Below are 26,257 nucleotides of genomic sequence, written 5' to 3'. Positions count from 1 at the left end.
CAGGTTGAAAGGACAGATGTGTATGCTGTGGACATGTGTACCTATCCCCTGATGAATAATTATGATTGCTGATCACTTAGGGTCTGTTAGGCCCTGTGTTGATGTTTAACTACACATTTTCACCTTTCATCCTTCCAATAACTGTATGAAGCACAGGTATTGTAGCTGTTTCAGATGAGGAGACTGTGGCTCTGGGACTTTAAATACTAATTATGAAACCAGGGTTCAACTCTGACGTGCATGCCCTTAGCCACATGCTGGGCTGCCTCGTGACCAGGCCCTATGAGCAAACAAGGTTGTAAATATTTTTTTAAAGATATATGTATTTATTGGGGATGGGGGGCAGAGAGAGAGAATCCCACTGAGTGTGGAGACAGATGCAGGGCTTGATCTCATGACCCTGAGATCTTGACCTGAGCCAAAATCAAGAGTGAAATGCTCAACCAACTAGCCACTCAGGCGCCCCAAGGATGTTAATATTTAGGGGAACTGAACTTGAATATTTGAAATCAGAAGGGAAGAGCCGCATTTGTGTTCATGTGTGTTATCAGCCTCTAGCACTGAGATCAAAATATTATTGCTGTTCAGTAAATATTTATTGAAGGCATGGATGGTTGCCATTTATCAAACTATTTTTTATAATTTTATGTTTCAGTAGCAAGGAATAGGAACACAATATTTCCACTCAAAGGGGCCTTTTTCAAAGAATTTGGGGGAGTTAATATGAATAAGAATGTGAAGACGTGTAGGGAGTGCTAAAATTATCCAAGGGAAGTGATTGCAGAAAGATAGAGGTTGCCAAATCATAAGCCCAGAGAATGTCAACAAATTGAAAGCATGACTACCAGGCAAACAGTCTACAGTAGAACCCACCACTCTCCCATGGTGAATGTGCTGAAAAATCTAGGAATGCAGAATAAAAGGCCTGGAGAGCCGAGAGTGGAGGGGAGAGCTTGGGTCAGATGCCAGAATGTCTCCAGCAAGTCTGGGGGAAAAGGCTGCCCTTAGCATTACTACTAAACTAACCCAAAGTTTGGAGGTTTGAGAAATGTGAATGTGTGTAGCATTCGGTGTTTTTCTTGAACTTATCTCCTCAGAATCTTGTAAAACAAAATATAGCATCTGTTTTCTGTTGGACATAAGTTACCTAACTGCTCTTGAAAAAAGCAAATGCCAGCAAGAGTCTCCCCGAGATAGAAAACTGCCCCATTTGCTCCCTCATCCTTGGGGAGGGTAGCATATTCCAGGGATGTAGATTTCCTAGGTAACAGATCCCCAGTTCTTTCATGCATCAAAACCTGAATTAAAATCTTTCTATAATGCATCCTCTCTGCTTAATTGGAGCTACTGAGTACCACTGAACCTGTTATTGGAAACCTCACATAGATGACCAGTGCCTTGGGGTGGAGGTGACACTGGAATGTCACTCTGTCCTCGCCTTGGTTAGGCCTCCTCCTTGGGTCCTCAGCTTCTAGGCACCCACCACACCACCCAGTTTTCTGAGGCAGCCCAAGGATTGTGTTGTCCTCTGACTCAGCAATTCTGAATTTTATACGGCCATCTGTCTCAAGTTTGCAAAGGTCCATGACCAAGGACGTGTGCTGTAGCAACACTGTCAGGAATAGTGAAATTGATCCTAAAAGTGCATGTGTGGGAACTGGTTCAATAAACCGTGGTCTTTTCATACCAAGGAATGCTGTGTTGCTTAAAATATAACAGGGCGATATGTTTATGGAAGAATGTCCAAGATAAACTGAGAAAAGCAAGTGAAGACAGAGAGTCGACGATCCCCTCTCAAGAATTGATGCTCCTGCCTCTGGCCCGTTCCCCTCATAGTGCAGCAGCCCTAGCTCCCTATCCAGGGCAGGTGTGGGATCCAGAGCCCCCTCCTCCCTGTCCCTCGCCCTTACTCTGCAGCCATGGTGTCCTTTCCTTTCCTCTTGTCTCCAAACTCTTCCTTTCAGAACATTCCTCAAGTGCCGCCTGACTCCCTGGCCTGTTCCACTATTGCCTGTGTGTTGCTGCTTCTTGCTTTGTTGGTCTGCTCATTGATTGTGTCTCAGCTCCCCAGGACTTGAGCTCAAGGAGCCAGGACTTTGCTCTTTCACGCCATACCGGGCATGGGTATAACACTCTGTTAAAACTTACTGGCTGGGGCAGCCCCAGTGGTGCAGCGGTTTAGCGCCGCCTGCGGCCCGGGGTGTGATCCTGGAGACCCGGGATCGAGTCCCACATCAGGCTCGCTGCATGGAGCCTGCTTCTCCCTCTGCCTGTGTCTCTGCCTCTCTCTCTCTCTCTCTGTGTCTCTATGAATTAAAAAAAAAAAAAACAATCTTAAAAAAAACAAAAACTTACTGGCTGCATGAATGAGTGAGTCCGGCTTGTACAAGATAAAGGGAGATGAATTTATTAAAATATGTAGAAAATACAGGGTGTTGATGGAAAAGCTCTAGGAGTTTTGCCAGTAGTCCAGATTCAAAGCATGAGCTCCTGATGTTGCTAGGATGTCTTTCTGCATGTTGCTCTGCTTCTAGAAACTTGAATGAGGAAGTGTGCGCTGGGAGCACCCCCTCCCAGGGTGACGAAGTTCAGCCTGTTACAGGGGCCAAGCTTTGGGTTTTGGGCCAGGAGGTTATGAAGCATTTGGCCTGGTATCAGCCCTTGTGTTTACTTAAGTGAATGCTGTGAAACTCTCCTCCCACACCCTCCTCAGGGTGAGAACATTTCCTACCCTGCTCCCCATCCCTGAAGGAGTGCAGGGGAGACCACTGAAGGCTGGTTCTAGGAGGAGGGAAATGGGAACTCGAAACTGAAGGAAGATTCTAAAAAAAAAAAAAAAAAAAAGAAGGAAGATTCTAGGTTTATGCTAGGCAAATTCAGGCTTATTTTATCAGTGAGAAAGATGGATTGTAGAAAATTCAACAATGGAGAGTGACCCAGCAGGTTTAAGGCTTTGAAAGCCAAACAGGTGCCAGGGAGTGGTTTTCCTACAGGCTTCCTGGAAGATCAGGAAAACAGTGTGGGCCCTGACCAGGGAGGAAGGGGTGAAGACTGGGGGGTTCACCTGACTGGCCTGCCTCTCTGCTTCATAGTTCCTGATCTTTGCAAAATAATAATTAAAACTTTTTTGGGACACACTAATTTAGTATGCTATGGTATAAGGAATAACAGGCAGAGGCATAGAGATCTGCCTGGCTTTTGCTCCTAAAAATCTTTGACCTGAGAGAGCCACAGGATCCACAGTTTTGTTGTGGTGGCTGCTGTGGTAAGAGCCACTGTGTACACAGGGTCCTGGCTCAGGAGCTTTACACCCCTTGTTACATTTAATCCTCACATCAGCCCCCCAGACATTCTCCCCAGGGACTGATGAAGCATCTGGAAGGGAAGGGATTGGCCCAAGGTCACAGCCAGTGAGGGTCGGAGTTGAGATTTGAACCCAGGTCTGTGGGGGCTCAGAGGCTGGTGCTTTTTACACTGCCCAGAAAAAACCTTCAAAATCAAACCTGCCGTTGGGCAGTAAGTCAGCCATGCAGATGGAGCGAGGAAGTTGGAGTGCTGACTTCTTTGAAGGCAGACCTGGGCTCTGACTGGAGGCTGCAGCTGGAGGAGAACCAGGTGAAGAGCACTGGCCTTGGAAATTGGCAGGAGGGGGAAGCCAGTTCTCATGGGAGCTTGTGCACAGGGCTTGGAGGACTCGACACAGAGCCACTCGGTTCAAGCCAGAGCTCTTTCTGCCACTAAGCAGTTGGTTGCTTGCTTCTCAGCAACAAAGGTGTTGTTTCTCTCAAGATTAATTATCAGGCAACTAACGTGAACCCGCACAAACATACTTCCAAAGACTCTAGCTAATGCCAAGAGCCTTTGACTGTAGGTGTGTGTATAGCTTCGGATTCTGCTCTGATCATGGGCAGGAATTGTGCCAAAATGCCAGATTTGAGCCTGAGAAAGTGACCCCTGGTAGACCTCTTCCTAATCAGCTCCTTCCCAGGTTGTCAAGTCCCTCTGGCACCACCGCAGCATTGTACACCTACTCCCCGCTGCCCCAAAGCTTGGCGCATACACCTACCTGGAGCCCTCACACACCACCTTATGAGGGGTCCTGCAGTGATTTCCACTCCGTAGGTGAGGAAGCGAAAGCACAGGGAGGTGGAGTGCCCATATGATGCAACTAGGATCAAAAGAGCCCCAGTTCATATGGGTGCTCGTCCGGACCCTGCTCTTGACCATGGAGCCAGGCGAGCCCCTCCCTGGGCCTTGTTGGCTCTGAAATCTCTGGCGCTGGCCAAACTCCAGATTTTGCTTAGTGGCTTGGTTGTGTTTATGGTCCTGAATTCTGGCCCAGGGTAACTGGAGATGACTTGCCAGGGTCCTAAGCCAGAGTCAGGCCATGCTGGGATGCTGGGGTCAAGGAGAGCCCTTGAGGAAGGAAGGCAGAGTGGCCTTGAATTGCTGTTCACCCTGACTGTGACCTTTATTCAGCCCTGGTGAGGTGACAAAGTGTCTGCCACTCCCAGACAAGCTTCCCCAGCCTGAAAGGGAACAGCTTGCTGAGAGAGTTCCCTATTCTCCCTTGAGAATATTGCTTGGCTCTTAGAAGGAGAGAGTGATTTTTGGCATTTAATTAAGCAGCTTTGGATAAGGATCTTTTCTCTGAGTGAATGAAGGGGCTTCCGTCTCCCTGGCATTGGCCTAATTAAATCAGTGTACAGTCTCTCTCCAGACCTGGTTGCTGTTTATCCTCACAACAGCAACAGCAGTGATTGCTGCCAGGTGCTGAACTGAGGCCTTCACAGGACTCACCCTCCTCTCTCATCCATCTACTAGCCCTTCCTCCTTGGTTTGCGGGTAACTCTGGCCACTTTTGTTTTTTTCTCAAATGCACTAGACTTATTCCTACCCCAGGGCCTTTGCACTTGCTCTTGTTGCTGCCTCAACTGTTAATCCTTCCACTTTTCCTGTTTTTGGTTTCTTGTCATCAGTCAGGGCTTGAGTGAAATATCTGCTTATCAGAGAGACCCTCCCAACCATCCTATCTAAAGTTCTTTATCTTCCCTTACTTTAGTAGTCTCTGTGGATCCCGTTTTCCTTCTTTGTACCTGCCACTGCAATCTGTCTTGTGTATTTGATTGCTTCTCTACTGTCTGTATCCACCAGAACAGAACACCAGATCCATGAGAGACAAAGGTCCTTACTGGCTTTAGTTTCTACAGTGTCTTCAGCCTTAGAACAGTGCCTGGCCTATCGCAGATGTTCACTCCATATTTACTGAATGGTAAAAGAATAATCTGACCCCTTTCTCACAACAACCCTGTGCAGTGGTGTGGCAGAGGAGAGATGGTTGCAAATTTTTTACTGCTCCTCCCAAGGAGTAGTGGAGGCTCCCCCCACCCCCTCCCCTGCGATCTGGACTGGGCCTGTGACTCACACTGATGAGTGGAAGAAATGAGGTCGTGTGACTTCGGAAGCTGGATCTTAGGAAGCCTTTCAGCTTCTGCCTGAGTCTCTTGGAACACTCTCTGGGGAAGCCAGCTGTTCTAGGAGAAAGCTGACTAGCCTGAGTCTGCCATACAGCCAGGAGGCCCAAGCAGACATGTGGTGCAGAAGCTCTCTTGCCCATCCAGGGCATCTCTGCTCTGTGAGCCCAGGCAAGCCCTGTGCAGCTGAGCCCAATCAGTGGATGCAATTGTGAGAGAATAATGAATCATTTAAGCCACTGAGTTTTGACATCTTACACAACAATATGGATAAATGCATATGGTAGGTACATTCTCTTCATTTCTCAGATCAACAAGAACAAGGTCAAATGACTTACCCAAGGTTGCTTGGCAGACTGGGCATTCGAACTTGGTTGTCTCCAGGGCTGGGGCTTTAAACCTCATGCCACATTCCTCTGAGGCTAATTCACAATCTGATTTTTTAATTTATATTGCTGTTTGTCATTGTTGGGTTGAGAGCCGATCTAAGAGCTTTCTTCCTTCTCATTGTAGATCTTCATAAACAATGAGTGGCACGATGCTGTCAGCAAGAAAACGTTCCCCACCATCAATCCATCCACTGGAGAAGTCATCTGTCAGGTAGCTGAAGGAGATAAGGTGAGAACTGGTGATCTCCCTTAGGGCGGGAACAGGCAAGGATGGTTTCATTTTTTACTTTATATGTTTTTATGTGGTTCAAACTTTGCCGTGTGCATTACTTTCATGACTCAAAATGCCAATGAATATCTTTTGAGTAAATGAATCAACAGAAACTCTTCCTTCAGGCAAAGGTACTAGATTATACCCAGGTTCAGTCATTCAGACAGCTGTGGAATTGTAGACTTGCAACAGAATTTGGGACATCTAATCCAGTCTATCGTTTCTAGTCCTAGAAGGGGAAGGTCAGAGAAGGGAGGTACACACCTAGATAGAGGAATCTTGTGGACTATAGTGAATTTGGTCTCCTGAGATCTAGCCTGGTGTTGGTAGTGTGTTCTACTGGAATTGTACATACTTGCAGGACGTCCAGGTGGCTCTGTCGGTTGAACGTCTCACTCTTGGTTTCGGTTCAGGTCATGATCTCAGGGTCCCCTGAGCTCTGTACTCACTGGGCAGTCTGCTTGGGGTTCTCTCTTTCTCCCTCTGCCCCAACTCATGCTCACTCCCTCTCTAAAATAAATAAATAAAATTTTAAAAAGAAGAGGCACTGGAAATAATTTAAGAATGGTCCTTGACCTCTGCTTTAAGACAGTTTTCTATATTCGTGTATAAAGCCCTGCTCCCTCTGCTAAAAGCAAATGTGAATACAGTACTTTTCTGGCTTATAAGGTAGTCTGATGGTAAATATATTTAATATTAATGAAAACCATGCTCCCAAACCTGATACACATCTCCCAATATGAAAAATGCTAGCTGTGATGATTTTACTGCTTCCCTAGAGGAGAGGGAAGGTGGTTAAACCTGTGTTTAGTGGAGACTGCCAGTTATCTTAGAAGGAATGGTTAGGTTCTCTGGGCTTGCTTTCTTACAAAGATGGGGAAAATGGTCAAATTCTAAGCAATGATGCCTGAATGTTTCCCTCTAAAATTCTTTGGGGAATTCTGAAGTGAAAATACAGGAACAGAAACTGTCAGGTCCTCATTCTCTTCATAACTCCTGGAAAGGAGAGTCTGAAGCTCGTCAGGCAGAGCCCTTCATGGTGGGGAAGGGCTGTTTGGGGCAGGTTGCCACACGGTATTGACTAAAGCCCTGTGGGTGTGCTTGGCAGTGGGGTGAATGATATTTGGAGGCAGTTCTCACTGAGAAGGCCTCAGCTGTCTTGGTGGATGTTTTCCAGGAAGATGTGGACAAGGCAGTAAAGGCTGCCCGGGCTGCCTTCCAGCTAGGTTCACCCTGGCGCCGCATGGACGCATCCGACAGAGGCCGCTTACTGAACCGCCTGGCAGATCTGATTGAGCGAGACCGGACCTATCTGGCAGTGAGTTTTCAGCCCCCTCCTCTCTCATCCCATGTGGTGAATAGGCTCAGAGCATCCCACAGACAGCCAGGAAGGGGCTGCATGGCTGACATGTAACAGATCAGAATGGCATAGGCTGGACACTTGGGGTACACTGCTATTCCAATTAGAGGAGCCTCTTATTGTCTCCTATGATGGCTAAGAAAGGAGGAGATGGGGGGCAGGGAGGGGTGCCACAATGGGGAGCCTTCCCTGAAACCCCCAGGGATAGACGCCTCCCTCAGAGCCCCTGTGTGTGTGGTGGGCCTTCTCTCTGGCTGCCACAGGCGGAAGAAACCAGGAGTCAAAGCCCTCTCCCCACCACTCCCCAATCCAATCTGCAAATAGCAGCCAGAGTGAACCTTCTAGAAGGCAAATTATACCATGGTGCTCCACTCTCAAGTTTTCTATGGCATCCTATATATCCTTAGGATAATGCCCTATTCCCTCCACATGGTCTACAAGGCCCTGCCTGGTCTGACTCTGTCTCCCAACTAATGACGGGCTGTGGCCCTCACACACAGAGCTCAGCTCACCACCCTTCCCTCAATGGCTTGACTGCCAGGCTTCTTTGAGCCATTGGGGCCTTTGCACATCCTTCTGCTTGGGGTGCTCTTTCCTTGGTCATCATTTGTACCTTCCCCTTTGCCTACTTACCTCCTACATATCCTTCAGATTTTAGCCTAGAGGGAGGGTGTTTCTCAGACTGGGCTGGGCATCTGGGCTTCTCCTTTCTAGCACTCTTAATACTTGTGATAATAAATGCTTCACGTTATTATTCACTGGCGCTTTGCTCTCTCAGCTCTCATGTTTGTCTCTTCTTACCTGCATTTGGCTTAGAGCCAAACCTAGAAAACATGTGCATATGAAATGACCACATGTGAAGCTGGTACACCATTCTTTTCCTCACCCCTCATTCTTCCACCTTTGGAGAGGGAGGGGTGTTGGGCCAGAAGTGCCACAGCATTCAGTGGCACAGAGTGCCCATCAGCCCTTCTTGGTCTGTGCTGAGCTTGGGCACCAGTTGTCACCAATCGCTTTGACTCAGTCCTATGCCTGTGCTGACCGTTCTCTTTTTCTCAGGCCTTGGAGACCCTGGATAATGGCAAGCCCTATGTCATCTCTTACCTTGTGGATCTGGACATGGTCCTCAGATGCCTCCGGTATGGGCTCAGGCCTCCTGCTTCTTGTTCTGGCTGCACCACATGGGAGCAGGTGTTGCGGGGGCGGGGGGGGGGGCCAGAAATAGAATAATGTAACAGGATTACAGGAGTGGGAGAAACATGTTCCATGAGACTATCTTATGAGAAAACCCCTCAGTGTCAAAACAGCAACTTACCCATGTGTTTTCTCATTTTTTCTAGAGGCAGTTTCAGTAATTTTCTGTTAGGTGGAATTTGTCCATTTCATGTAGGTTATCTAATTTGTTGGCTATAATTGTTCATATAGTCGCTTAAAAGCCTTTTTATCTCTGTGTGGTCCGTGGTGATTCCTTTTTTTCACTTCTGATTTCAGCTGTTTGTGTCTTCTGCCTTTTTGTCTTAGTCTAGTGAAAGGTTTGTCAAGTTGGTGAGTTTTCAAAGAACCCCCTTTTGGTTTTGTTGATTTCCTCTGTTGTTTTCCTGTTCTCCCTTTCATCTGCCTCTGCTTTAGTCTTTATTATTTCCTCCTCCTTGCTAGCTTTTGGATTAGTGTAATCAAATGTCTTAATGACCAAGAAATACAGGATGAGGAATAAGAGCTTTGTTAGGGTCCTTTTGGTTGGAGGTAACAAAGACTCAGCTTGACTCAGGCACTGCGGAGACTCAGGGGTCTTAAATCCAGGAGGCCACCAAGCCATACTGTGGCTCATCTCAGCCCTCTTGCTTCATTCTTCTCAGTTTTCCCTGGCCGCCTTTGGGGCCATTGTGTTTGCTAGAACCTGGCTGCCCATGCCTAGGCTTGCTTCTGTATGCATGATCCTACAAGACTACACTGCAACCCCTTAGTCCTAGTGCCAAATTCCTGCCAAATGCCAAAGTCTTAATGCCAGAAGCAGGGGCCAAATGCTACCCTGACTGGTTGGCCTCAAGCCTGACCAGCTATGGTCCCGGTGGACAGATCATTGTGTAAATAATGACTGGACTGCTCCCCCTGTGACCCTGTGGACAGAGGTGGAGGGGAAGAAGCAATACCAGAAAAGTGGGGGTTGGACAACATAATGGGTTCTCAACCAGGGTAGTCCTGTCTCCTGGGTGAGAATTGACAATGTCTGGAGACACTTACGATTGTCACAGCCCGAGTGGGGGCCGGGGGAGGGGGAGTGCTACTGGTATCTAGTGCATTGAGGCCATAGAGGCTGCTAAAAAGCCTACAGTGCACAGCATGGCCCACAGAGCAAATAATTTTCCAGCCCCGAATGACAGTAATGCCAAGATTAGATTGCTCTGCGAGGATGCCCCAGGAGAGCAGCCTGGTGAAGCTCAGGCTCCATCCTGTGCCTTCCTGAGTTTTAGGAATATGCCTTTGTGCTGATTAAGTAACCATTCTGGGGCCTGCAAAACACAAGTAATACTGATGGGGAGGAAGGAAGCCGGCAGTGCCTTCCCTTGGCTAGATTGGTGACTCCCTAGCTGTTTTTCTCCCCAGGCTCACAGCCCTGAGTTCAAAGCCAGGTCATCTTGGGGTTCAGACTTGTGTTGCCATCCCAGTCATTTCAGAGCTCTTCCTTTTATTCCACATTTCATCTTATCCCTTCTCTTGTTTTTCCTACTTCCCTGAAAATTTAACCATTACATACTGGAAACCCATGCTGCTCATTTCTCCCCCACACTCATGTGCTGAGCTTTTCTGTCACCTGTGTCCCTGTGTCTAGGGCTTGGGCCAGGTGAGGATTTGTTTCTGGTGGCTGTTCCCTCAGTCTGACTTCAGGACTCTGCACACAGGAAGTGCTAGCCATTGGATAGGTTTTCACTTCCTTACCAGATTCAACCTGTGGTTCTCAAATGCTAGTCTTGTGGTGCTGGACTGGTTCAACAGTCACAGTTTAATCTGAATGCTTATTAAAAACACCGAGTCCTGGGGAATCAGCCTTGGAGCTCCGGATTGAGTAGGTTTGAAGTAGGCACCTTGAATATGGTGTTTTCCCAAGCATCCCAGGTGATTCTGAGGCTTAGAGTTAGTTGACCAGAGTGGATTACTGTGATCCTAGCAGTTACCCAGAAAGTCTTTCTTGGAATAAGCCAAGAGCAAGGGCAATGATCAGAAAAACTTAATTGGGCCTGTATGAGTCTTCTCTTTCTGCCAGGGTTTACAGGGGTCCCTGAAAGTCATTGATTAAGCTTAATTTTTGTTTTTTGGTATTTTTTGTTTTTTTAGTTACTATGCTGGCTGGGCTGATAAGTACCATGGGAAAACCATTCCTATCGATGGGGACTTTTTCAGTTATACCCGCCATGAACCTGTCGGGGTGTGCGGGCAGATCATTCCGGTGAGTATTAGCCTCATAATAAACGAATGAAGGTTTATCAGGAGTGCCTTGAGATGCAGCGATGATCTCGGACAGGCTGATTGCAAAGGTTGGGAGGGTCTGCGGAATGATGTGGGAAGGTGGCCTGGGTGGTGGTTAAAAACACAGGCTTTAACAAAGCCAACCAGTACTGTCGTGTGTGAACTCTGACTTTGGGCGAATCACTTAACCCTGTAAGACTCGGTTTCGTTATCTGAAAAGCGGAAGGGAACACAGCACTCTTAGGGCAGTGGGGAAGGGGGGGAAGGCAGTGGTGGATAAAATGCAACAACATAGCATGGAGCCTACTATGGGAAAAGCTCTAATGAGCATGAGTCATTCTTGTTCTCATCCACCTGCCATGTCCATCTGTCTTAAACTCACAACTGAGTTGTGAGGGTAGCACCAGGGGGTCAGAGAAGTCGGTGAGGCTTCTCCTCCCTGGGCTGCCACATCCCCTGGCTGATGCAGCTCTCAGCTTCGATTCTAGGAGCACATGTTGTTTATTGCAGTGGAACTTCCCCCTCCTGATGCAAGCCTGGAAACTGGGCCCAGCTCTGGCGACTGGAAATGTGATTGTGATGAAGGTAGCTGAGCAGACTCCACTCACTGCCCTCTATGTGGCCAACCTGATTAAGGAGGTGTGTGGCTTTGTGTCTGTCTTGATCTCTGAATGCCCTTGTACATGCTTGCTCCTTGGGGGTTCTTAGGAGAGGTTTTGGGGGCTCCAAAGTGGGGCAGGTATTTATAGACCAGGGACTGACACCTCCCCATACCTCATCACAGGCCAGCTGAAGTGGCCCCTCTTACCTGTTGTCTACACTGTGCTTCACTGCCAGACCCCTCTGAAGAATGAAAATTGCTCTAGGTGAATGCCACTGGGGAGGGACAACACTCAACAGGGACCCCACCAGGTTCTCTGCTGTACCATTTGGAATTTCTGAGCTGTGTCCCATAAGACTTGTGTCTGCTTACCTGGGGCCTGGGCAGGCAGCTTAGCCTTTCTGGGAAGGGTGTGTGTTCTATCTAAGCCTTTGGAGCAGGAGAATGACTCCTAGTGTCCCTGGCTGTTTGCCCATAGGCTGGCTTTCCTCCTGGCGTGGTCAATATTATTCCTGGATTTGGCCCCACAGCTGGGGCTGCCATCGCCTCCCACGAGGATGTGGACAAAGTGGCCTTCACAGGCTCCACCGAGGTAAGGCATCACCAGGACCTCAAGCTTGTGGCACATTTGGCCCTAGTTCCCACTGTTCTCAGAGAACATTGAAGATTAGTCTTTGGGTACTGCATGGAGGGCCCTCCAGGACTGCCTCAGTAGCCTGAGTACAAGGCCCTGCATGTGCCAGCAGTGACTGTCAGGGTGGAGCCCTCTGTGGGTTGGTTGACACTCTGGCTGCTGTTGTGGGGGGCCAGCATCCCACGTGGAATAAAGAGGCTGAGACCATCTAGAGCCCAGCCTTGCCATTATGATATGGGGTCATTCACTGAATGTCTTTGGGGTTCCATTTGTTGTCTTTAAAATGAGGGTGGTGGGATGCCTGGGTGGCTCAGTGGTTGAGTATCTGCCTTCAGCCCAGGGCTGATCCTGGAGTCCTGGGATCGAGTCCCACATTGGGCTCCCTGCGTGGAGCCTGCTTCACTCTCTGCCTGTGTCTCTGCCTCTTTCTCTGTGTCTGTCATGAATAAACAAATAAAATCTTAAAAAAAAAAAATCTTATGTTTAAAAAATAAAATGACGGTGGCAACATCTAGGTGGTGGAGATGGTGTATATGGTGTAGTGGGGAAGATCACATGCTCCAGAGTCTTACTGTTTCAGTGCCATTGACTGGCTGTGAGACCTTGAGCAAGTCACTTAGCCTCCCGAAGCACCTGTCTCCTCTGTACTATGGGGATAAGTGCACCTACCACACAGGATTGGAGTGAGGGCGATGAAGTTTATGACATGATCAGTAAAGTTCTAGCTCAGAGTAAGTACTCAGCAAGGGAATGAATGAGTGAGTGAGGAGTATCATGCGGCTCTGTGCCAGGCCCTGGAGAAACAAGGACAAATAAGATGTCTGGGGATTCCTTTAACATCGTCTCCTTTAGACAGAACATGGAACACTCCTAACTCTGGGAAACGAACTAGGGGTGGTGGAGGGGGAGGAGGGCGGGGGGTGGGGGTGACTGGGTGGCGGGCACTGAGGGGGCACTTGACGGGATGAGCACTGGGTGTTATTCTGTATGTTGGCAAATTGAACACCAATAAAAAATAAATTTGTTATTAAAAAAAACAAACACATCGTCTCCTTTGAAGCAGGGACAGAATTCCTCCTGAAGAGTGTCCTTTTCCTCTCCTTGAATCCTTTTTTTCTATTTTTTTTTTTTTTAAGATTTTATTTGAGAGAGAGATCAGGGGGAGGGGCAGAAGGAGAGGGAGAAGCAGACTCCCCGCTGAGCAGGGAGCCCCATACAGGGCTCAGTCCCAGGACTGTGGGATCATGACTTGAGCTGAAGGTAGATGCTTAACTGACTGAGCCACCCAGGTGCCTCTCTCTCCTTGAATTCTTGGGAGGCCTCATCGCCTGACTTCGGAGAAGGCACACTGAATAACATAATGAACGTGCTCTTCAGACCGTTTCCCCAGAGACAGATACTGCCCATCATTCAGTCTGTGCTCAACGATGGCAGCTCTGGGACAGCAGAACAGAAGCCAAGATAGCACAGTCCCAGCTCTTCCCTTGCTTTTCTGTTGCCCAAGTTAATGCCTCAAGGTCATGCTGAGAATCTCACAGAGGGGTGGTTTCCTGACAGAGACAGATACGTTCATTCAGATAGGTTCAGGGCAGCTTTGTGCCAGGCTCTGGGAATAAGGAGGCGACGAACACCTCATCCTTGCCCTCATGGAGTGTGCCATGGGCTGGGGACCACACTTAACACTGTGGGAAGTAGGCAGGATCGTGGTTTGAACTGGTGACGGACTCACACTGCCCAAGTGTGAACTGTGACTCCACGTTCACCAGCTGTGTGACTTTGGGCAGGTGACTTGACCACTCTGAGCTGCAGCTCCCACATTCCTAAACCAAGGCGAAGAGTCATGCCTATCTTTGAGGTCATTGCAAGGACCAAACTAAATGAACACAAAGCACTTGGCACAGGGTCTGGTATGCAGGTGGCACTCAGAGCATAGAAGCTACATGGCTCATGTGGTTATGGTCACTGTCATCGTAGAGGCTCGGGGCGGGGGTCAGCAGTGGTAAGTGAATAGCTAGATTTGGTGAAATTCTCCAGGGAGTCTTGTAATCCAGCTGCTCCCTCGTGTTGTGGGGTCCTCTGTCTTGTGTCTAAAAGAGTGTCTGGGGGATCCCTGGGTGGCTCAGCAGTTTGGCGCCTGCCTTTGGCCCAGGGCACAATCCTGGGGTCCTGGGATCGAGTCCTGCGTTGGGCTCTCCGCATGGAGCCTGCTTCTCCCTCTGCCTGTGTCTCTGCCTCTCTCTCTCTCTCTCACTCTCTGTGTCTATCATGAATAAATAAATAATTAATTAGTTTAAAAAATAAAAAAAATAAAAGAGTTCTTTTTCCTTCCTACTGAGTGCTCTTCTGTGTTCCTGCATGCCCACAGGTTGGCCACCTAATCCAGGTTGCTGCAGGGAACAGTAACCTCAAGAGAGTGACCCTGGAGCTGGGAGGAAAGAGCCCCAATATCATCATGTCAGATGCAGACAGTAAGTGTTTTGCAGGGAGGAGGTGTGGGTTACAGGCAGCCGTACTGCTATCCATACTGTGGTTCACTTAGGCGAACTTTGGCAACCACTGGACTCCATGTCTGCGCCACCCCGCCTCCCCTCCACCCTGGCCTCAGGATGAAGGTCAGAGTATGCAGCAGGGCCCTCCAGCCTGCGTGACCCTGTCTGTCCCCGGTCTCTCCTCTTTGCTCCCCATCACCCAGCTGGGCTGAGCTACTTAGCTGTCCAGCTGTACTGCATGCTTTGACTTGGCCCAGGCTGCTCCTCTTCCCTCATACCCCTTTTCTTGGTCCTGCCGAGGCACCCCGATTTGTCCTTCTCTGACTGCTATGGGCTGGCTGGGTCCTCTGCCACCCGGGTCTCTGTTACCACAGGGGGCTGTGACCTCCTCTCTGTCTGTCTGCTGGATGTCCATACCCCAAGAAGGGAGAGATCAGGTCTGTCTTGTTTGGCACTGCCTGGCACCCAGGAGGCACCAGTGCTGTTGGTGCCACAAACAGGTTAAGAGGGTGGGCAGATACTGGGGCCAGGCTCATCCTCCACCTCTTCTCATTGCTGCCTTTCTGCCTCCCCAGTGAACTGGGCCGTGGAGCAGGCCCACTTTGCCCTGTTCTTCAACCAGGGCCAGTGCTGCTGTGCCGGCTCCCGGACCTTTGTGCAAGAAGATGTTTATGCTGAGTTTGTGGAGCGGAGTGTTGCCAGGGCCAAGTCGCGTGTAGTTGGGAACCCCTTTGACAGCCAGACTGAGCAGGGGCCGCAGGTAAGGTCACCTGCTGCAGATGGGTCTGGGTGTCTGGAGTCAGCATGGAGAAACAGAAAGGGTCTCAGACTCAGAGGCAGGCAGGCTTGGCTTTAAGTCTCAGCTCTGTATGTACCAGCTGTGTGTCCCTGGGAAGCCATGTGCCCTTTCTGAGCCAAAGTTCTCTCCCCTGTAATAACCACCTTTCTTAACTCAGACTGGCTTTGAAGTGGAAATCAATAATGGAAACCAGTTCGTATATTTCATACACATAATAAATATTAGGAATGTCTATGTAAAAAAGACTGCATGCTTCCTGGACCTTTGGCCATGCATAAAAATGCATTTTCCAGAAGGACACATACTATCTGTTAACTGTGATTCTCTGGGGAGTGGGGCAGAGGCCATGGCATGAGTAGCAGAGGGACTTTACCTTTTTGGGTCTTTGAAAAGACTTTATTTATTTGAGAGAGAGAGAGCACACATGAGCAAGCAGGCGGTAGAGGGAGAAGGAGAAGCAGACTCCCTGCTGAGTGAGGAGCCAGACATGGGGCTTGACCTGAGCTGAAGGCAGACACTTAACTGACAGCCATCCAGGCACCCTGACTTTACTTTACTTTATGCTGTACTGAGATACTTGATTTAAAAGACTTTTTTTTTCTTTACCTTGAGCACATACTCATTTTAATCAAAACTACAGTTGGGACTCCTGGGTGGCTCAGTGATTGGGTGCCTGCCTTCGGCTCAGGTTGTGATCCCAGGACCCGGGATTGAGTCCCACATTGGGCTCCCTGCAAGGAGCCTGCTTCTCCCTCTGCCTGTGTCTCTGCCTCTCTCTCAGTCTGTGTTTCCCATGAATAAATAAATAAATCTTAAAAAAAAAAAATGAAGTCAATAATAATTACAACAAAAAGAAAGTGCCTCTGCCCACCATTTCCTCTCATGTCCTGGGCCTTATTCCAGCATTGTTCTTAGACCCTGCCTGTCCTGGGCTCTTCCTGTGCTGGCCACCTCCAGCCACCACCTACCCCACTGCAAGAAGCAGAGTCCGCAGGGTCAGGGGTGCTCCCAGGTCCCATCAGTCCCTACATCTACTTTTGGGGCCCATGGGTGCTTCTCTATAGGCTGTATCCTCCTGAGGGTGTCTGCTACTGGTGTCCACTCCCAGGCTCCAGGGTTGGCCAAGACCAGTCTTTTTTTTTTTTTTTTCTAGTAGACATTTTTTATAGCAGTTTGGGTTTATAGAAAAATGAGCAGAGAGTACAGAGTTCCCATATACCCCTTCACCGCCTACCCCTCTAGTTACCCAGATTATTAACATTTTGCATTAATGTGCTACATTTGTTATAACTAATAAGCCAATATGATATATTATTATTAAGTAAAGTCCATAGTTTACTTTAGGGTTCACTCTTGGTGTTGCATTCTGTGGGTATGGATAAATATATAAAGACATGTATCCACCACCCCATCATACAGGGTAGTTCACTGCCCTGAAATTCCCCTGTGCTCTATCCATTCATCCTTTCCCTACCCCCAAGCCAAGGCTGATCTGTTTACTGTCTCCATAGTTTTGCCTTTTCCAAAATGTCTTCTAGCTGGAACCATACAGTATGTGTAGCCTTTATAGATTGGCTTCGTGTACTTAACAATGTGCATTTAAGTTTCCTCCATGTCTTTTTGTGACTTGATAGCTTGTTCCTTTTTATGGCTGAGGAATATACCATTGTATAGACACACCACATTTTCTTTACCTACTTACAGCTGATGGGTACTTGGGTTGTTTCTACTTCTGAATAGTGCTACTTTGAATCCCAACATCTTTTTCTTTTTCATTTTTCTTTGTAGTTTGTGGCTACTTAATTAGTAAAGTAATATAAACTTGTATAAAAATTTTAATTAAACATGTTTAAAGGAAAGAATAAGACCCCCTTGGCTCCCTTCCATGTCCATTCCCCCATTAACCACACATACACACAGAGTTACATTTTTATGTTTGTTTTAACAAAAATACGATTATATAACATAATCTACAAGCTCCCCCCACGTTTACAGAATACCTTAGGCTATCTTTATGGGTCAGTTCACAAAACTTTTTTTTTTTCTCCACTAGGCGCCATGCCCAACAAGAGGCTTGAACTCAAGACCCTGAGATTGAGTCCCATGCTTGGCTCCGACTGAGCCAGCCAGGGGCCTCAGATCTGTTATTAACAGGGACATGATATATATTATATACACATACAGTAAATATTTTAGCCAGTCCCTCAACTGATGTATACTTAGAATGGTTTCTGTTTTTTACTTTTGCAAAGTATTCCCCAGGGCAGCCCAGTGGCTCAGCGGTTTAGCGCCACCTTCAGCCCAGGGCGTGATCCTGAAGACCCAGGAGCAAGTCCTACGTTGGGTTCTCTGCAGGGAGCCTGCTTCTCCCTCTGCCTGTGTCTCTGCCTCTCTCTCTGTTTCTCATGAATAAATAAATAAAATCTTAAAAAAAAAAAAACAAAGTGCTCCCCAGTGAATATCCTTGTTTAGGTCCCTTTGTGACATGTAGAATAAATTCCTAGAAGTTAAATAGCTGGGTCAAAGATTATGAACATTTCATTTTTTGACCAGTATTAACAAAGTGCCTGCCAAAAGGGCTGTACCAGCTTATAGGCCTTTTTCTTTTAATTGAGATACAATGACATTATATTAGTCCTTCTAAGAACATATGGATATTAGGATTTATACAACCTACCCTTGCAGTCAGTATATTTTTTTACCTTTTTTTTTTTTTTTTTTTTAATCTGGAATGCTTCATGAATCTGCATGTCATCCTTGCACAGGGGCCATGTTAACTTCTCTATAATTCCAATTTTAATGTATGTGCTGCCAAAGCAAGCACATGTATTTTCTTACTATTTTGAATTCTTAGTAACCTCCTAGTTGGAAAATAAAAGCAAGGTTTAATATGCATTTCTTTGAGGGCTAATAAAGTTGGTTGAACCTTTTCTTTCTTTCTTTCTTTCTTTCTTTCTTTCTTTCTTTCTTTCTTTCTTTCTCTCTTTCTTTCATTTTATTTATTTACTCATGAGAGACACAGAGAGAGGTAGAGAGAGAGAAGCAGGCTTCTTGCAGAAAGTCCAATGCAGGACTTGATCCCAGGACCCTGGAATCACAACCTGAGCCAAAGGCAGACGCTCTACCACTGAGCCACACAGGCGCCCCTGAACCTTTTCTTATATTTATTGGCCCTTTGTAGTTCCTTTACTCAGCCTTGCTTATTTCTAAGCCTGGCTGATGGCTCAGTTGTCTCATTCATTGCCTGTGTGGTTCTAAACCTCAATCTAGGGGAGGTCTGGGTCTAGCATCTCTGAAACTTTGGGCTTTTTTTCCCACAGGTGGATGAAACTCAGTTTAAGAAGATCCTTGGTTATATCAAATCTGGGAAGGAGGAGGGGGCGAAACTATTGTGTGGTGGAGGGGCGGCTGCTGACCGAGGCTTCTTTATCCAGCCCACCGTGTTTGGAGATGTGCAAGACAGCATGACTATCGCCAAGGAGGAGGTTAGCATGGGCCAACCCTCAGGGGGATGTTCTTAGGAGAATTGGACACTTAAGTTTGGCTTCTTCATACTATGATTCCTCAGCTGGCTTTGGGCCAAAATCATCTTCTTCATACTATGACTCCTCAGCTGGCTTTGAGCCAAATCCTGGCTCTGTGCCTAAGACAAATTATTTATGATTCTATCTGATTTGGTTACTCTCCTCTTCTACCCCTATGGCTATGCACTGCTGAGGAGAACTTCCAAATTCCCTTGCACAGCATCTAGGCCCTTTGTGTTCTGGTCCCTGCGAGCCATGAGTCAAGGGATGATTTTTCTCAGCCCATTTATGATCTTCATATAAGTGGGACATTGGACTAGACCCCATGGCTGTGATTCCCCACATGGCAAGATTCCTGATGTTCTCCCCCTTGGCACTCATTATGAATGTAGGGCAGCAGCTCTGTCATTCATTCATTCATTTCACAAATATTTATTGAATGCCATCTATGTGCCAGGCTCTCTACAGACCCTGGGGATTCAGAGCTATGCAAGACATGTTCCCTGCCTTCATGGGGTCCACACTTACTCCCCTTCCTCCAATGGATTAGGCCCCTCAGCAGCCTTCTGCAGGGAAGATATTTCCTCTTTCATGTATAATTCAAAATAGAATAATATTAAAATGCAGAATCAGGGTAAAAAGTCCAATAGAGTTCTGCCTCTTTTCTTATCATTACTACTTTGATGCTTTTTTTTTTTAAAGATTTTATTTACTTATTTATGGGGTGGGGGGCAGAGACATGGGAAAGAGAAGCAGGCTCCATGCAGGGAGTCCAACATGGGACTTGATCCATGTCCCCAGGATCACGCCCCAGGCTGAAGGCGGCACTAAACCTCTGAGCCACTTGGGCTGCCTTGATGCTTTTTTAAAAATCTCAAATATCACTTTTCCAGAAGGTTGGGGGTGGGGTACCCAAATGCATGATGCCCCATCTCACAGTCCTGCTCCAACCATGATGAGTTCCTGGCACTCTTCTCCCACTTCTGTTGTGATACTCCCCAGGCAGTCCTGGAATCAGCCATTCCTTCAAGAAGTCCTGCTTTCTTTTAGTGGAAAATGGGATTTCACAAGGATAGGCCCTGGGTGTGTCTATGCCTGGAACTCCGTTTCCCACTTCCCTGCTCCCAGTCTCCACTCTGGTTTCTGTCCCTGTTGTATCACAGCTGGATTATCACTTATACAGAGCCTCTCCTGATACCCTCCTTTCCACGCAGTCCAGGAACTCCTGTGGGCTCCCAGCACTCATTGAACTGTTTGTGCAAGAGAAATGGTTCCTTCTAACCCCCTGCTTATATCAGAACACCATTCCACCCCAGGGCTCTGCCTTGATAGGGCTGAGAGCCACCACACCCTGGCAGCAGCAAATACACTGTGGGTTGGCTTTTGAATCTCATTCTCCACTAAAAAGAACTGGGATTCCTTGAAGAAATGGCTCCTTCCAGGAATAGGGCAGGGACAGTACAAGATAAACCTGGATGTCTCAAGAGCAGAGACCCTGTTTTGTTCACAAAAGATCAACTAAGTAAAACACATGGCATATAGAATGTAACCAATGCCCATTAGCTTCTTTCCCTTTGCTTCATTGAGCTTGGGGGCTGTTGTCTCCCTGTGGAACTGTTCGGGTATGCCTGGGGGCTCCATCTGGAATCATCTGCTCAGCACTGTGAAAGCTGGATGGTAGGTGGTTCCTGTGTCTGCCACACCCTCCCCACTGTGTACTCTTTTACTCTAGATCTTTGGGCCAGTGATGCAGATCCTGAAGTTCAAGACCATAGAGGAAGTTATTGGGAGAGCCAATAATTCCAAGTATGGGCTGGCTGCAGCTGTCTTCACCAAGGACTTGGACAAAGCCAATTATCTGTCCCAAGCCCTCCAGGCTGGCACTGTGTGGTAAGAGCCTCCTGACAGCCCCTTACAGCCCAGGCAGGGATCCCCAAACCAGGGTCTTCTGGAATCTAGCTCATACCGCAGAATTTGGGGTTCTGAGCTCAGTTTCTCCTGGGTCAGTGTGTGATATAGCAGATGAGATTTCCCATCCCCTCTACTATAGGAGATTAAACTTCCCTCTAGTATATATACCAGTGCAGCTTTGTTCTTGGGCAAGCAGATGGATGACTAGGGTGGGCATTCCTTCCTTACCAAGCTGCACAAGAATGGGAGACCAAAGGAATAAAGTGCTGATACATTCTACAAGCATAGATAAACCTTGAAAACATGATACTAAGTGAAAGAAGCCAGACACAAAAGGCCACAGAGTTTGTGATTCCATTTATAGGAAATGTCGAGAATCAACAAATCCATAGAAACAGAAAATAGATTAGGGGCTGGAAGGGTGGTGGGGCAGTGGGGGATAGCTGCTTTGGGGTACAGGGTTCTTTATGGGGTGATAGGAATGTTCTAGAATTAGATACAGGTGATGGTTGTACAACACTGAATCTACTATATCCACTGAATTGCATACCTCAAAGTGGTGAATTTTAAATTAAAATTTAATAATTTTTAAAAACTGCAAGAAAAACCTAGTACCTAATTAACAAAAGTGATTCATTAAAATGGTAAGCTATGATGCGGTGCACCCTGTTACTAACATTCATCTGTGACCACAGCATGACGGGCAATGACTTATGGCTTTATTTCATGTGATTTGGTTTTGGCTCCTACATGGTTGGTTATAACTGTGGTTTGACCCATCCATTTTTCCTCAATATTTTAGAGCAATTCAGGAGGTCTGAGTGGTATGACACATACCTCCTAAAAATTACTCCTGAAATCTTGTTTCAAATTCTAGGATCAACTGCTATGATGTATTTGGGGCCCAGTCACCATTCGGTGGCTACAAGATGTCTGGGAGTGGCCGGGAGCTGGGAGAGTATGGGTTGCAGGCATACACGGAAGTGAAAACTGTGAGTATTGGTGCCTTGTGCTGGACTCCATTAGTACTTATTACTAGTTTCTTGTTTTAAGTTACAGAAGCTACAGAAAAGGGTGAAGATCCAGTCTCTGCTCTGTTTCATGAGAAATATCTTGTGACCTGGCCACCATTATGCCCACCTAGTCCTTTGCTAGGCTTTATTATACGTCAAGTGCTGTATGACTCTAGAGGGAGGAAAGATCCCAATGGGCTGAAGCAGTGGGGAAAAGCTTTAATAAGAATCAAGCTTTGAGGGCAGCCCCGGTGGCGCAGTGGTTTAGTGACCCCTGCGGCCTGGGGTGTGATCCTGGAGACCCAAGATCGAGTCCCGCATCGGGCTTCCTGCATGGGGCCTGCTTCTTCCTCTGCCTGTGCTTCTGCCTCTCTCTCGCTCTCTCTGAATGAATAAATAAATAAATCTTAAAAAAAAAATTTTTTTTAAATTAAAAAAAAAAGAATCAAGCTTTGAGGCATTAGAGACCAAGAGCCATAAATATATCAATATCCTTTGTTTGTTTGTTTGTTTATTTATTTATTTATTTATTTATTTATGATAGTCACAGAGAGAGAGAGAGAGGCAGAGACACAGGCAGAGGGAGAAGCAGGCTCCATGCACCAGGAGCCCGATGTGGGATTCAATTCCAGGTCTCCAGGATCGCGCCCTGGGCCAAAGGCAGGCGCCAAACAGCTGCGCCACCCAGGGATCCCTATCAATATCCTTTGATTTCATAATGTCAATGATAGGAATATAGCCTGAAGGACTAAGCAGAAATACGAAGAAAGTGTTATTCCATAAATATTCATCACCACATTATCTCTCAAAGATGAAAAAGTCAGATGTAACCTAAATGCCTAATAAATTATGGAACACTCAAATCATGGTTTACTAAGTAGCCATTGAAAATATTTTTGTAGGGATCCCTGGGTGGCGCAGCGGTTTGGCGCCTGCCTTTGGCCCAGGGCGCGATCCTGGAGACCGGGATCGAATCCCACGTCAGGCTCCCGGTGCATGGAGCCTGCTTCTCCCTCTGCCTATGTCTCTGCCTCTCTCTCTCTCTGTGTGACTACATAAATAAATAATTAAAAAAAAAAAAAAGAAAATATTTTTGTAGGGGCGCCTGGGTGGCTTAGTGGGTTGGGTGCCCAACTCGTTTTTGGCTCAGATCATGATCTCAGGGTCGTGAGATCTAGCCCCATGTTGGGCTCTGTGCTCAGGGCAGTCTGCCTCAGGGTTCCCTCTCCCCCCTGCCCCTCCCCTCCCTCCCTCCCTCTCTGTCTCTCAAATAAATATATCTTTAAAAAATACATTTTTGTAGAATATTTGACATGGAAAATCATCATCCTTTAAAGTGAAAAGGGGGCAGCCCCGGTGGCTCAGCGGTTCAGTGCCGCCTTCAGCCTGGGGTGTGGTCCTGGAGACCTGGGATCGAGTCCCACGTCAGGCTCCCTGCATGGAGCCTGCTTCTCCCTCTGCCTGTGTCTCTGCCTCTCTCTCTCTCTGTGTGTCTCTCGTAAATAAAGAAATGAAATCTTAAGAAAAAAAAAAAAGTGAAAAGGCACCGGGACACCTGGGTGGTTCAGCGGTTGAGCGTCTGCCTTTGGCTCAGGGTGTGATCCCAGGATCCGGAATCGAGTCCCACATCGGGCTGCCTGCATGGAGCCTGCTTCTCCCTCTGCCTACGTCTCTGCCTCTCTCTCTGTTGTGTGTGTGTGTGTCTCATGAATAAATAAAATCTTTAAAAAGAAAAAAAGGTGAAAAGGCAGGATACAAAGTAATATATACAGTATAAGCCCAGTTTAAAGACTATACATACATATATATACTCAGGTACCTTTATTTATAACTATGGAAAAGACAGGAAAGAAAAGCACCAAAGTGAGAATAATTTGCTCTACAATGGACACTAGTTACAGTTTAACCAGGAAACAAATTCACAAGTAATATTCAAAGTAAAGAGTAATGGGCTGAGTTGGGCTTTTCCAAGATTGGCAAAGAGAAGGCTCAGGGCAAGCAGACCTTAGCCCGGGGGAGCAGGATGAGAAGGGCAGACAGTGGTCTTCATTCAATGCTCAGTGGTAAGCCATAACTTGTATTCTCAGGAAGCTCACTGGTATAAAATAAACCTGTCTGCTTATTTATTTAAAATTGTCCCATATAGGGCAGCCCCGGTGGCTCAGCGGGTTTAGCGTCACCTTGAGCCCGGGGCGTGATCCTGAAGACCCAGGATCGAGTCCCACGTCAGGCTCCCTGCATGGAGCCTGCTTCTCCCTCTGCCTGTGTCTCTCCCTCTCTCTCTCTCTCTCTAATAAATCAATAAAATCTTTAAAAAAAAAATAAAATAAAATTGTCCCATATATACAAGAGGCAAGATCCAGATTTGAACCTGACGTTGGCCTATAACCATTCATGGAAACAGTGATGAGATTACTTAGGTGTGGTGTCGGGGTTGGGGGGTAGTAGGTCTGAGCCCCAGCAGCAGCACTAAGGATTGACCTAAGGGCATTGGGAGAGCCCAAAAAGAGGAGGCTTGAGTTGAGGTGGTCTATGCAGTAATCCAAGTGTAAGCTCCTGATACTGGAGACCTCAGTGGGAGGATGCTGGGGAGAACAGGAAGGAGCTTTTGAAGAGAAGAAGTGGCAGGACTTGATGGCTGGAGGCTGCAGGAGAAGGAAGCGAAGCTGCTTCAGCCCAGTGCCAGGCACTGTGCTTTGTGCTTGTGATAGGGATTCTTGTATATTGAGCTTTGGGAACTCAAGTGAAAATCCTAACAAAAATAGGATCAAAAACTTCTCGGAAGAGAAGTCAAGTGTGCAGGGGGAAATGCTGAGAAAATGTCTTCTTTTGAACTCATTTTTACTGAAAGCTTGCTTTGTGCCAGAATCTGCTAAACTTCCTTCTGCAGCAGTGTTCACAACAACCCCATGAAGGAGACACTTGTTTATCCCATCATACAGATGAGGAAGCAAAGCACAGAGTTGTAGGGCATAAAGCTGGGATTTAACTCCAAATCCATCTGAGTCTGGAATCTTCCCACTTAACACACTGAGACACCTGCGAGCTTCAGCATGTTATGTTTTTCCTTACTTTGATCCTTTTGGAGAAAATATGGATCTAGGTCAGGGTCTCTCAACCTTAGCACTGTTGACATTTGGGGTTGTGTAACTCTGTTCTGGGGGCTGTCTATGCAGTGTAGGATGTGTGTTGAGCAGCATTCCTGACTTCTGCCTACTAGATGTCATAGCAGTCCCATCCTTTTCTGCCTCCTGATAATCAGAAATGACTGGATTAAGAGGAGGCAGAGAGTGTTCTCCCGCAGAACATAACCCTGGCTGTGTTCCTGGGATTGACTGGTTGACCATCAAGGTATCAGCAGTCAGGGAAGCCCTTGTCCTCATCCTCGGGCAGTACATAGCTAGAGAGCCCGCGGATCACAGGGAAGTGTGAAGATTTAACAGCTGCTCTGCACCCCCCTTACAGGTCACGATCAAAGTGCCTCAGAAGAACTCCTAAAGAACTCCACCAGCTCCCTCACTCATCCAGCGACTGAGGTCAAGGACATCAGCAGCAAAACCAAGAAAAATGACGCTTGCACACGAAAAGTCTCAAGAGAGAAATTCGCTCATAGAATCTCTTGATCAAGAAAGTCCCAGATTTTGAATTGGTAAATGGGGGTGGGTGCAGGGCAAAGAGTACAGGGAGAGCCTTTTACCCTGCAACAGTACTATTGCTAGGTTTCAGGCTGATTTTTCAAAACTAGATTCAAATGTCTTATCTTGTCCATCTGGTATCCTTCTGTAACTTGCCCTTGTGGGAGAACAAAAAGCTATTGTTTATCCTTGTACTAACAAGTTGGGGCAACAACTAGTGCCTTCCTTTGTATTTGGGACTAAAACTCATTAAAAACAATGCTGCTGTTCACTTTCTGGTTAACTTTTTGTCCATCTTGGTAACCCAAGGAAATCCCACCACATAGGGATGTCGTCCCGGTGTGTGTGTCACCCCTCCCCTCCTATGGCGAAGTAGCTTTGGTTTCCTTTCTCTATCCTGTCCACCTGTGGCAGGCCCTGGGCTAGAAACTAGGGAAGTTACCAAAACAGGACTCCCAGCCCCTGCCCTCAGAGGGGTCAGTCAACCAGGAAAGAGAGACACTTGACCTCCAAGGTTTGTTTTCCTAGTTTTAAGTTAAGAAACTTGGTCAGGCTAAATAAGATGGATTCAAGCTGATGAATTTCATGAGATTAATTTGGAAACCAGATGTCTGTCTATTCATCTTAAATGAGGTCTGCATTTCCTGTAACCAGACCTCATGAATCTCCTGTCCAGAACACTGCCTTATTTT

General features: G+C 47.1%; 1 protein-coding gene and 1 non-coding gene across 2 annotated transcripts in view; one reads left to right on the top strand and one right to left on the bottom strand.

Annotated features, from left to right (window-relative positions):
• The window catches only part of ALDH2 (aldehyde dehydrogenase 2 family member), a 31,334-nt gene extending 5,498 nt beyond the window's left edge, over nt 1–25,836 (top strand). The window contains exons 2-13 of the mRNA XM_041728867.1: nt 5,988–6,092; nt 7,312–7,452; nt 8,554–8,633; nt 10,828–10,939; nt 11,470–11,598; nt 12,039–12,152; nt 14,560–14,662; nt 15,259–15,443; nt 18,803–18,967; nt 20,739–20,896; nt 21,795–21,909; nt 25,396–25,836. Of these exons, the coding sequence (XP_041584801.1) occupies nt 5,988–6,092; nt 7,312–7,452; nt 8,554–8,633; nt 10,828–10,939; nt 11,470–11,598; nt 12,039–12,152; nt 14,560–14,662; nt 15,259–15,443; nt 18,803–18,967; nt 20,739–20,896; nt 21,795–21,909; nt 25,396–25,428 (1,440 nt within the window). The 3' untranslated portion in view covers nt 25,429–25,836. The remainder of the gene's footprint in view (nt 1–5,987; nt 6,093–7,311; nt 7,453–8,553; nt 8,634–10,827; nt 10,940–11,469; nt 11,599–12,038; nt 12,153–14,559; nt 14,663–15,258; nt 15,444–18,802; nt 18,968–20,738; nt 20,897–21,794; nt 21,910–25,395) is intronic.
• On the bottom strand, nt 18,203–18,306 carry LOC121475879. The gene has a single exon (XR_005983830.1). It is a non-coding gene; the product is annotated as a U6 spliceosomal RNA (small nuclear RNA).
• Nucleotides 25,837–26,257: the final 421 nt, after the last annotated feature.

Source organism: Vulpes lagopus, chromosome 14 (genome assembly GCF_018345385.1).
Source record: "Vulpes lagopus strain Blue_001 chromosome 14, ASM1834538v1, whole genome shotgun sequence".
NCBI classification, from domain to species: Eukaryota; Metazoa; Chordata; class Mammalia; order Carnivora; family Canidae; genus Vulpes; species Vulpes lagopus.
This window is presented reverse-complemented; position numbering and strand designations above follow the sequence as displayed.